We start from the raw sequence: 12,574 nt of genomic DNA, 5'->3' as shown, positions 1-12,574 counted from the left end.
GCTACATTGAAATTTTGCTGGCAGTTTGAAATCTGCATCGTCTCCATTTAAGTATGGAATGGACGAGGAACAAGTTTTTCTTTGCATTTTTGTAAGATTTACCATACCTACGACTGGGTTGTTAAAACAGTCCTACAAAAGACAATGCTGTGAAAATGATTCTTGATTTACACTGATCTACAGAGATGATATAATATACTGTACATGCCAGGCCAGAAATTGGCAGTTATCTTTTAAATAAAAAGCTCATGTGTGAGCAGAACTGCTTTTCATAAGCAAAAAACACTTCAGTGTAGCAGTGAGATTGAACACTTGTCTCATGTCCTTCATTTTTAAATGTTGAAAGGGTTTAGATTCCTCCAATAAATGATATTACAGTACGTGTATTTTTTTTCCACAAAGCAAGATGCACCCTGTGTTGACTCTCTGCCCTAACTGGCTACAGGTGGGAAGCCAAAACATGTGGATAATTCTACATGCAACAATTTTACCAGCGAGTTCAAAATATTTTCTTTGCCCAAAATGAAAATAAAAGAAGGCTCAAAGTATGCGTGCCAAAGTAATGAAGAGGAATGTGAATAAAATGAAAACTGAGCTTCAAGTAAAAGGGTTACAAAACAAAACGAAAAAAAAATCCCTTACCATGATGCAGTAAGCCTGATAATTAGAACCCATTGCCTGCCCAACAGGGGTCAGCTGCTTCTAAGAAGATTGCTGCATCTCCTACTGAGTCTGATTAAAAATACTAGCTTCTTTTTGAGCTTGTTTGTGTGACGTGTCCTGTTCACCTCTTCACCCACACCAAATCAACCAATCATCTCTCAGCAGCAGATACATGAGGCACATGCAAAGTGTGGGCATGCCTGTATTCATACATTTATTCAAATTCGTATTTGGCAGCTTTTGTGCTGTTTGGATATATGAAAAAAAACACTAACTAACTATTCTACTAATAAGAGGTCAAGCTCAAGTGCATTGGACTGCAACATGTCAGATTGTGTTTAACAAATGCAGTTTATTTTGTAGAATATCAAATATAGCTCAAAATGTAATTTTAATCAGATGACGATGATAGAGATAAAACAGCATGCATTTTCACAGCACGGTGACTTGGTAGTACATCTATCCATCCATCCATTATCTGTGCCACTTATCCTCACAAGGGTCGCGGCAGTGCTGTTTGCCAGCTAATCGCAGGACACATAGAAACAAACAATCAGTCACACTCACAATCATACCCAAGGGGAATTTAAAGTCTCCAAATAATTCATGTTTTGGTTATACTGGAGTGCCCAGAGAAGATCCACGCAGGCACGGGGAGAACATACAAGCTCCACAGAGGTGGGGCCAGGATTTTAACCCCGTTCCTCAGAACTGTGGCGCAGACGCTCAAACCAGTCTTCCACCATTTCCATCTTGTACAGTATATTTAATTTGCAGAAAACTTTACGTAAAATTGTCTTTAATATTGATACAAGTAGCATTAAATTAAGCAAGTAAATCTTAAATTATCCGTTTTTTTTTTCTAACAATCTGTCTACAACCGAAGGTTCCTGCACTTCTGTTTGACCGTTGCTAGGGTGGACGAGGTTTGTAAATTACCCATCCCTCACCCTTTCAGGCTACTGACAGCTGCGTTTCATATTCCACTTGAAGCCTTTGAACGGCCTTAAATCACTTCAGGAAAAGCTTTATCACTTGCCGAAGCATCCAAAGAATGTGAATTCAACTTTGGTATATGCCGAATTCCAGTGCAGCCCTGTGAATACATAGATCTTCACTTGTGATAGATGCAGGAATTTCTGATTCCTGGTTAGTCAAGAACAGATCCTGTTTTGAGAAACTCACCAGTGATCATGTAAATTGTAGTACGCATTGGAGGAAAAATTCTACTCTCTGCACTACCATAATGGTTATGGTTTGAGTCAGGCACCATGGTGCAGCTGGTTAGAGCATCTGGCTCTGAGTTCTGGGAACCGGGGTTTACATCCCTGCTGTGGCTTTGTGGAGTTTGCATGTTCTCCCTGTGCCCCATGTGTGATTGTGATTGTTGTCTGACTATATGTGCCCTGTTATTGGCTGGCAGGCATTTTAGGTTGTACCCCGCCTCCTGCCCAATGATAACTGGGATAGGATCCAGCACACCAAGAAACCCTTGTGAGGATAAGTGGCTCAGAAAATGGATGAATGCGTTTTAGTTAGGTGGCACGGCGGTAGAGCTGGAAAGAGTTGGCTTCACAGTTCTGAGGAGGTGTGATTGTGAGTGCGGCTGTTTGTCTCGATGTGCCCTGCAATTGGCTGGCAACTACTTCAGGGTGTACCCTGCCTCCTGCCCCTTGACAACTGGGATAGGCTCCAGCACTCCCTGTGACCCTTGTGAGGATAAGCGATTAAGAAAATGGATGGAAGGATGGATGCATGGATGGATGGGTTTTAGCCATTCTAGAGGTTTAACAGTATGATCTTCATGTCACTCAACAGTAAGATCGTAAGTGCTTTGCTGTACATATCTGATTGGGATCACAGCCTGGTAAGCAATTAAGCAAGTAAAGCAGGGACATCATTAAAATGTGTTAATGAACAGGTTCTACAATCTAGAGCTTGTCAAGTGACTGCATTACTTATTACGGTGCTGCAGACCGACTTTATTATTGAAGGAAGACAAGGAGAGTTACAGCCACCAGCTTGCAGGAACAGCCTCTCCACCATTACAGCAATTAGCAAAATAAACGAAATGGCTGTTCGACCGGGTGAGGCTGCACGCAGAGGAAAGGTGCTGTTCAAGTGCATCTAAGCTGTATCTGTCCCTCCCTCTGCTTACATAAAAATGTAATTGTGCCCTGTGGTGTCTGCCTAGCATTTAGTTGTTTAGGAAAGAGGGGGCGTCGGTTTGATGGGGGAAAAAAAAAATAAATAAAAAAATGTCACACTGGGTATGTAGCTGAGATTGATGCTGTTCAAGCCACTGTTTTGGGCTGTAAAATTATTTGGTACATCGACTCAATGACAAAGTTGTCCCCAAGGCAAAAGGAAACAAGCTAACAGGAGAAGGTGGGCCGTGATCGCACGCAGGGAGTGATATTGGACCGACATTGAATATAAGCAGAGGAAAACTTGTGAGCAGCAAGGGGGAAGGACAAATTCAAGGAGATTTAGTGTTCTGTTGATCCCAGAGCTACTTAAATTTTCATCCCAACCAGGCAGATTTGTCTTGTTTTCAGAGGACTGCGCTAGTAAAGCAATGTTTTCATTCCTTCTTTTTAACAGTCTGTATTACCATTGACCCCTTAACGCCCCCCACAAACACACACACTTGTACAACCATGTCAAGATTGTAACGACAATGTAAAAACTAAAATATGCAGTGAGGGTATATAATTATCTTTAACGGTCATCTGGAACTGGGTTACAATTAAAGATTGAGAGGCTAATCTATCATCCATGGTAATATTGGCTTTGTGAACCTGGAATTAGCCAGTCTCCCCAAAGACATAGGTTCTCTCACATATGCTGTAAGACAATGAATACAACAAAGTGTGATGTGCTAGATTACAAAGTTAAAAAATCCAAATTTATCCATCATTTAAATTTCAGTCATCTTGAGACATAGTTTCATGAAATAGTTATGATTCCGAGGAAGCAATGTTATAATATTTGAATCCTGGTTGAGGGCTGTATTACTGCATCATTCCCTTTCTTCATTGCCTCAAATGAAATAATCATCATCTTCCATTAGACGAGGACTCATGAAATATAAAGGAAGATATCTTTTTCTTTGCAGCGTCAACTGTCTGGTGTACTGCAAATCACTTGACTCTTGAAGTCAAGCCTGGAGTGTTGGATTCAATTTTCAGCATGAGGATAATGCAATTATTATACCATGAGCTTAACTTACTTCCCCAGAACAGAAATAATAGAACGTGTGGATGAAAATTTTCAAGTTACTCACTTCATTGTAACAAATCTGCATTGCTGCATTGCTACTCAGACGTCCAATGAAAAAAAAAAACTGGTCCTATATTATAGAACAGTGTTTTTCAACCACTGTGCTGCGGGACTCTATTATGGCGTCGCATAGTGTCTGGTGTGTCGTGAGAAATCATTCAATTTCACCTAATTGCTGAAAATGAATCGTAGCTAATGTGCCGTTGCTGACTGTTCGTGCTGTCCAATGTGTAATCATCAGCATAATCATGGAATACGCTTCTCTATCAATAGGTGGTAACAGATAGCTAATTAATTTGATTAGTGATGCGTCAGGTGATGGTGACAGTGGCATTGTTGATAGCAAAGCTATACGATGACAGAGATGGAGAGATTTTTGAAAAGGAAAGATGGTCCACAGAATTGTGAGGCAGACACACTAACCAGTCAGAATCCCATTCTACTGAAAAATAGCATTTCAGTTATAATCACATGAAAGCAAAAGTGTATGTTGCATAATTTGAAAGCAAAATAACTTCAAAATGGCCCATAATACTGTTGTACCACTCTGAACACCTCTGACTTAATACGCAGTATAAACCTGCAGCAGTTCTTTGTTAAGATTGTAAAAATTTCTTTGTGTGAAGTCCTTTGCAAGGCTTTTTATCTTGTGTAAAGCACACATTATTTTTAATTGTGTTTTACTGTATTGGCTTGTAAAAAGATTGTTTAATTTTTTTAATGACTTTTGCAGGTTGTAGGTTTCTAATTCATTCTATTTTTCAACAAAAGCCAGTTGTTTTTTTTTTATATGCACTATACTTTCCAACCCCATCATGCTTTTGGTTACATTTTAAGTTAGATAAGTATCAGCGATACAGCAGAATTTTGCTAGGACAGGGATCATAGGTTTACTATGGTCCCGACATTTGACATTTTGAGGTCATAAACGACATTGACCACAGAATAAATCGTCATATGGCACAATCAGTTTTCGCAGTTTCCGCAGCCATGACTCTACTATGGAACGGTGGAGCAGCTGGAAAGTGTTGGCCTCACAGTTCTGAGGAACAGGGTTCAATCCCAGCCCTCCCTGTGTGGAGTTTGCATGTTCTCCCCGTGCCTGCGTGGGTTTTCTCCGGGCACTCCGGTTTCCTCCCACATCCCAAAAACATGTAACATTAATTGGACACTCAAAATTGCCCCTAGGTGTGATTGTGAGTGCGGCTGTTTGTCTCGATGTGCCCTGTGATTGGCTGGCAACCAGTTCAGAGTGTACTCCGCCTCCTGCCCATTGACAGCTGGAATAGGCTCCAGCACTCCCCGTGACCCTTGTGAGGATAAGCGATTAAGAAGATGGATGGATGGCTCTACTACTGCTATGTGTTAGTTTTAGTGATAGACATCACGCACACACACATTTTCACTTAGGTACAAATTCCCAAAGTAACTCGGTCATAAATGGTAGATGGCAGACACCCTTAGAGATTAAATATAGGTAATGCCACACTAATAATACTGTAATTTACCGTACTTTCATGAGTTGTGACTTCAATGGTCACTGTTTTTACACAGCAAAAAAAGAAGCTTAAATGACACTGGTACATTACTTTATGGTGAACATGTCACCCTTTCCCAACTCCTTGAGAAAATCACCAATAGGAGCAACCAAAGCCAAAGAAAAATAACTATTGTTGAAAATTCATACTTGTGCTCAAGTAAACATAACTCGCTTATTAAATACATAGTGAAATATGACAGTTTGACGGCGGCCCAGTGGCACAGCTGTAAAGGGTTGGCCTCACAGTTCTGAGAACCGGGTTCAATGCTGACACCACCTGTGTGAAGTTTGTATGTGATCCCAATACCTGCGTAGGTTATTTCTGGGCACTCCAGTTTCCTCCCACATCCCAAAAACATATGTTATTTGGAGACTCTACATTTCCCGGATGTGTGATTGTGAGTGTGAATCTTGTCTGTCTCCACGTGCCCTGCGATTGCCTGGCAACCAGTTCAGGGTTTACCCACCCTCCTGCCCAGTGACACCTGGGATATCCTCCAGCACTCCCGCGACCCTTGTGAGCATAAACGGCTAAGAAAATGTATGGATGGATTTTGCTACCTGAAACAATTTCCACAATGCCCTGCGGATTTTATGCATGATATAGTTTATATACTTTAAACCACATTGGTGATTTTTTTATCAACACATACACTATATAAAGCCTAAAATGAAGATTTACAAACAGCAAGTGAACATTAGTCTATCAACACCCATGGGAGTTTTCATTTTATCTGACATCAAAAAGAAAATGTATAAAAATGCCGCATCTCTCAAGGCCAGCAGACTACACACAGCACTGCGTTCATAACAGATAGCTTTGGAATAAAAATGATGAACGATAACATGACAGAAACGAAAAAAAAGTAAGACGTATTGTATAGAATCACAAATTATGCACGTTTTGAATGAAATGGAGTAAAACAGCACAAAGCATCTCAATGTAACTGGCTGCTTGTTTCTAAGATTGCAGATACACATTTGAATTTAGTGCCAATGTGCTTTGACGTTATTTCAGCAAGTCATATTGGCTGAGAGTGAAAGACAAGCTGTTGCATGGCTAACAGGAGAGGAATGTGCAGGCTGCCAAAATGGAGGGCACTCCAGTAAGTTGCCTTGAAAAAAGAAAAAAGAAAAATCAAGCTGTAACTGATGTACGTGCTCAGTAGCTTGTGCAACGAAACGAAGTGAGTGTAAAAGCCTGTCACCTGGAAGAATGATGGCTATTGCCAGGTTGTTAATGGAGTAGAGGTGAAGCAACTAAATTCTCTCGACTCTTGAAGGGGAAGCTTTTAGCTTTCAGGGAAGGACAGACTTAGAGCCAGTTATAAACATCTCTTGGTCTTTGAAGCTAACTCTTATCAGTACTGCATTGTCACCATGGGGTTTTTACTCTCAGCATGACCATGTAATTGAAAAAAAAAATTGCAGTGGGGATGGTTATTATTTTAAATAGCTCTACTTTTTCATAAAGGCAGGTATACTCTGAACTAATTTGCAGCAGAAACAAAGAAAAACAAGACAATATTTCACACGATGTGAGAGAAAACTTAACTGAATGTTCTTTATTGATAATGTGAGTGTTCATGAACCAAAACACAATGAGAGAACTGAGGGCAAAGTTCTTCAAAATGTCAAATAGAAAAAAATTTTTTTTTCAACCGAGTTGTTCAAAACTCGAGACTATACTGTTCTGTTCAATAGGTCTCTGGAGGTGTGTGAAGTGCCATCGTGTTTCAAACGCTCCACCATCATCCCAGTCCCCATGAAACATATAATCTCAGGTCTGAATGACTACAAGCGTGTCGCCCTGACATCTGTGATCATAAAGTCCTTTGAACATCTCGTGGTGGACCACCTCAAGAAAGTTACACATCTCCTGCTGGACCTCTTACAGTTTGATTACAGATCAAACAGGTCTGTGGATGATGCAGTTAACTTGGGACTGTACTTTTTCCTAAAACATCTCAAGGGCACATGGATCTATGTGAAGATCCTGTTCGTGGACTTCAGCTCTCCATTCAACACCATTAAACTCGTCTAATTCAAGCTGCTCCAGCTAAGCCATGCCATCTGCCAGTGGATTTACAACTTTCTGATGGGCAGGTCATAGGAGGTGAGGCTTGGGGACACCACCACCTCCACACACACCACCAGCACTGGGGCACTCCAGGGTTGCCTCGTCTCTCTGCTGTTCCTTTCTCTCCGCACAAATGACTGCTCCTCAACTCAGCTGTATTTCAAATTCCTGAAGTTTGCAGACAACACCACAGTAATCTACTTCATCAGACAATGATGAGTTTGTGTATTGACGGGAAGTCGATCAGCTGGAGTTGTACTGCGTCTGACACAAGCAGAAGATGAACAGACTGTAGAGATGATTATGGACTTCAGGAGGCAACCTTTACCACAGCTGCCCCTCACGCTGTCCTACGGCGCTGTGTGAACTGTCGAGACCTTCAGGTTCTTGGTAATTACAGTCTCTAAGGACCTGAAATGATAGATCAACATCAACTTCATCCTCAAAAAGGCCCAGCAGAGGATATAATTCCTGGACCCTTGAGGATTTGCAAACTGCCAAAACTAAGACAAGAGCATGCAAAATCCTCTTAGAAACTCCACATCCAGTTCACCACCTCTTCTAGCTTCTTCCCTCAGGTAGGCGGTACCGACCAATACAAACTAAAACAAACAGACATTCCAACTCTTAAACAATTAATTTACAATTTATTTGCAACATGCTCCAAATATTTTGTCTTGAATTTGTTGTCACGTTTCTGTCGGGCCAATTATACATTACGCATGCACTCATTACTCATGCACTCACTTTAATCTCGCCACGTTGCACAATTTTCATATTTGCTGTTGACCAGTACTATCCACTCATGTGCCTGGAGTAGCATCCAGAATATTTACAAGATTGACATTGTCACAGACTATCGCACTTCTAGTCACTTTAAACTGCATACTGGAAGACTCAGCGGTAGTGATGGTGAAATGAAGCCTCGTGAAGTTTAGAAGTTTCAGCCAATTGGTTCAAGAAAGGGTTCATTTTTTTAAGCTTCATATACACATGGTGCCCCCTGCCAGCCTTGTTTGTAATTACAGGCAGCTTTAGTTTCATGTGTGATGCAATGAATTCTGTTTTGGCTCCTGGGAATGACAATGTACTACCTAAAATATATGAACAAATAAATTAATGGACAAAGTGTATGATAAAATATACATTAAAAATTATAGTGAATGTATTCTTCTCCATAAATGCTTCCAAAATTATGTGATATGGCTAGTTTCAGCATGTTTTTATGTAACCTTGACAGTGAAAGTGCTTATGGAACAGGTACCAGGGCACCGGTGGGACATGCCTGGACATATTACCAGGGAGGAGTCCGGGAGGCATCCGAATCAGATGCTCATGTGGCTCCTCTCAAAACGGAGGAACAGCGGCTCGAGACTGAGCCCCTCCCGGATGACCAAGCTTCTCACCCTATCTCTTAGGGAGAGCTTGGACACCCTGCGAAGGAAACTCATTTCGGCCACTTGTATCCGGGATCTTGCTCTCTTGGTCACAACCCACAGCTCGTGCCCACAGGTAAGGGTAGGAAACGTAGGTAGACTGGTACATTGAGAGCTTTGCCTTACGACTTAGTTCCCTCTTTCTCTCAATGGACCGATACAAAGTCCGCATCACTGCAGATGCTGCACCAATCAATCTGACCCCAAGATACTTGAACTTCTCCACTTGGGGAAGGATCTCATCTCCAACCCAGAAAGGGCAAGCCACCCTATTCCCAATGAGCACCATGGTCTCAGATTTGGAGGTGCTTATCTCAGGTGCTTCACACTCAAATGCAAACCTCTCTAGTGAGAGTTGGAGATCATGCCTTGATGAAGCCATCAGAACCACATCATCTACATATAGCTGAGATGCGAGGCTGAGGCCACCAAACCGGACACACTCTATGCCTCGGTTGCACTTAGAGATTCTGTCCATAAAAGTTGTGAACAAAACTGGTGACAAAGGACAGCCTTGGCGGAGTCGGAAACGAAACGAGTCTGACTTATTGCCGGCAATCCGGACCAAACTCTGACAATGGTTGTAGAGGGACTGAACAGCTCGTATCAGGGGGGTCGGTACCCCATACTCCCGAAGAACCCCCAACAGGACTCCCCAAGGGACACAGTCAAATGCCTTCTCCTTTTTCTTCTTTTGGCTTGTCCCGTTAGGGGTCGCCACAGCTTGTCATCTTTTTCCATCTAAGCCTATCCTTCTCCAAGTCCACAAAACACATGTAGACTGGTTGGGCGAGCTCCCATGCACCCTCGAGGATTCTGCTGAGGGTGGAGAACTGGTCCACAGTTCCACGGCCAGGACGAAAAACACATTGGTCCTCCTGAATCTGAGATTCAACTTCCCGACAGACCTTCCTCTCCAGTACCCTTGAATAGACCTTACCAGGGAGGCTGAGGAATGTGATCCCCCTATAGTTGGAACACAACCTCCGGTCACCCTTCTTAAAAAGGGGGACCACCATCCCAGTCTCCCAATCAAGAGGCACTGTCCCCGATGTCCACGCAATGTTGCAGAAGGGTCTCAACTAGGAGAGCCCCAGAACAACTAGAGTCTTTAGGAACTCAGGGCGAATCTCATCCGCCCCTGGGGCCCTGTCAGCAAGGAGCTTTTAAACCACCTCAGTGACCTCAACCCCAAAGATTGAAGAGCCCGCCTCAGAGCACCCAGACTCAGCTTACTCATGGGAAGGCATGTTGATGGAATTGAGGATGTCTTCGAAGTATTCTCCCCATCGACTCACAACATCCCGAGTTGAGGTCAACATTGCCCCATCCCCACGATACACAGTGTGGACGGTGCACTGCTTCCCCCTCCTGATACGCCAGATGGTGGACCAGAATTTCCTCAAAGCCACCTTGAAGTCGTTCCCCATGGCCTCATCGAACTCCTCCCAAGCCCGGGTTTTTGCCTCATTGACCACCAAAGCTGCATTCCGCTTGGCCAGCCAGTACCGATCAGCTGCCTCAGGAGTCCCACAGACCAAAAATGTCCAATATGACTCCTTCTTCAGCTTGACAGCATCCCTCAATGTTGGTGTCCACCAACGTGTTCACGGGTTGCCGCCACGACAGGCACCGACCACCTTACGGCCACTTGGACTCTGAGACAAGAGAAAAGTTCTTTCGGAGGTGGGTGTTGAAATTCCTTATGACAGGGAACCTGCCAGCCATCCCCAGCAGACCCTCACAGTACGTTTGGGCCTGCCACGTCAGTCCAGCATCTTCCCCCACTATCGGAGCCAACTCCCCATCAGGTGGTGATCAGTTGACAGCTCCCCCCCTCTCTTCATGTGGACACCCTTATGCCTGAACATGGTGTTCGTTAAGGACAATCCGTGATGACCAAAGAAGTCCAGTAAAAGAACACCACTCAGGTTTTGATCATGGGGGCGGTTCTTCCCAATCACGCCCTTGCAGGTCTCACTGTCATTGCCCACGGGGCATTGAAGTCCCCCGGCAGAATGATGGCGTCCCCAGAGGAGGCGCTCTTCAGCACTCCCTCTAAGGACTCCAAAAAGGGTGGGCACTCTGACCTGCTGCTTAGTGTATAAGCACAAACAACAATCAGGACCTGTCCTCCTACATGAAGGCGCCGGGAGGCTACCCTCTCATCTAACGTACAGGCCTCGAGTCGGGGTAATAAGTATACCCACACCTGCTCGGCATCTCTCATTATGGGCAACTCCAGAGCGGAACAGAGTCCAAACCCTCTCAAGAGGAGTGGTGCCAGAGTTCAAGCGGTAAGTAGAGGCGAGTCCGACTATACCCAGTCGGAACTTCTCAACCTCATGCACCAACGGCCTCCTTCCCTGCCAAAGAGGTGACATTCCATATCCAATACAGCTAGTTTCTGTAGCCGGGGATCGAATCACCAAGGTCCCCACCTTTGGCAACTACCCAGGTCACATCGCACCCGACCCCTATGGCCCCTGTCACAGCTGGGGAGCCCATGGGAAGTGGGACTCATGTTACCCTTTCAAGCAGTGCCTGGCCACCAAACGCTCATGTTCGAGCCCCACCTCCAGGCAAGGCTCCAGAGGGGAGCCCCAGTGACCCGCATTCAGGCAAGGGAAACCAAGATCCAATTTTTCTACTTGTCATAGGGATTTTGGAGTTGGGTTTGTCTGGTCCCTCACCTAGGACCTTTTTGCCATGGGTGACCTTACCAGGGGCATGAAGCCCAGGACAACTTAGCTCCTAGGATCATCGGGACACACAAACCCCTCCGCCATGATAAGGTGACGTCTCGAGGAGGGGTCAAATGCTTCACATATGTTATTTTATATTCTGTGACATAAAACAACCAAATGCAAAACTGGAAATAAAATAAAGACAAAACACCAGTTTGAGCTCTATGCATAGAAAAAAAATGATGAATCCAACCAAATTATGGCATTTTTCGGCTGAAAGCCAAGGGTTTCTTCAAACTCCATGATATTTGTGAGACTGGGTCATCAACAATTAGTCGCATTTCTAACCGCATGCATGCATGTTGAGGCCTGTAGTTTGTTTAATTGAGCTTATTTTGATGTTGCACGGACACACAGTTCATACCTGTTCCTTGACAGAGGCCAGGATGGCGGAGGTGGTTTCCGACTCTGATCCATCACCATTGGAGTTATTGAGGACGGGGCTCATCATGGTGGCAGCGCTGGCAGTGTCAGTCAACACCTCTGGCACAGGCATCACTCCTAGGAAACAAGAGAACATGCCACTATTTGACTATTATTTCACAACTAATATGCCATGGAATGGTCTAAAGGACAGTCACACTATCTGAAAGTCATAGACATCTAGACACTGATGTCAATAATGATGGATGTTAAAGGTAGAAATTATAAATGTGTCAGGAAAGCCCTTTGATACGTGCAGCACATGGTTTCCAAACACAAATGTTGGATTTCAGTGAAAGATGCTTGAAAATACAACCCTAAAATACTACATTTTTGAAAATAGCTCTTCTTGTTGAAATGTAAAGTAGAGCATGGGCAATGTACTGTCCACGTATGCAAGACA

The 12,574-nt window shown here is 43.7% G+C and overlaps 1 protein-coding gene across 5 annotated transcripts in view; it reads right to left on the bottom strand.

Annotated features, from left to right (window-relative positions):
• Positions 1-12,268, bottom strand: part of ctnnd2b (catenin (cadherin-associated protein), delta 2b) — a 157,478-nt gene extending 145,210 nt beyond the window's left edge. For all 5 annotated transcript variants that reach the window (XM_061839246.1, XM_061839247.1, XM_061839245.1 and 2 more), the window contains exon 1: positions 12,113-12,268. In XM_061839246.1, the coding sequence (XP_061695230.1) occupies positions 12,113-12,268 (156 nt within the window). The remainder of the gene's footprint in view (positions 1-12,112) is intronic.
• Between the last annotated feature and the right edge of the window lie 306 nt (positions 12,269-12,574).

The sequence above is a fragment of the Syngnathoides biaculeatus genome, chromosome 13, assembly GCF_019802595.1.
Source record: "Syngnathoides biaculeatus isolate LvHL_M chromosome 13, ASM1980259v1, whole genome shotgun sequence".
NCBI classification, from domain to species: domain Eukaryota; kingdom Metazoa; phylum Chordata; class Actinopteri; order Syngnathiformes; family Syngnathidae; genus Syngnathoides; species Syngnathoides biaculeatus.
This window is presented reverse-complemented; position numbering and strand designations above follow the sequence as displayed.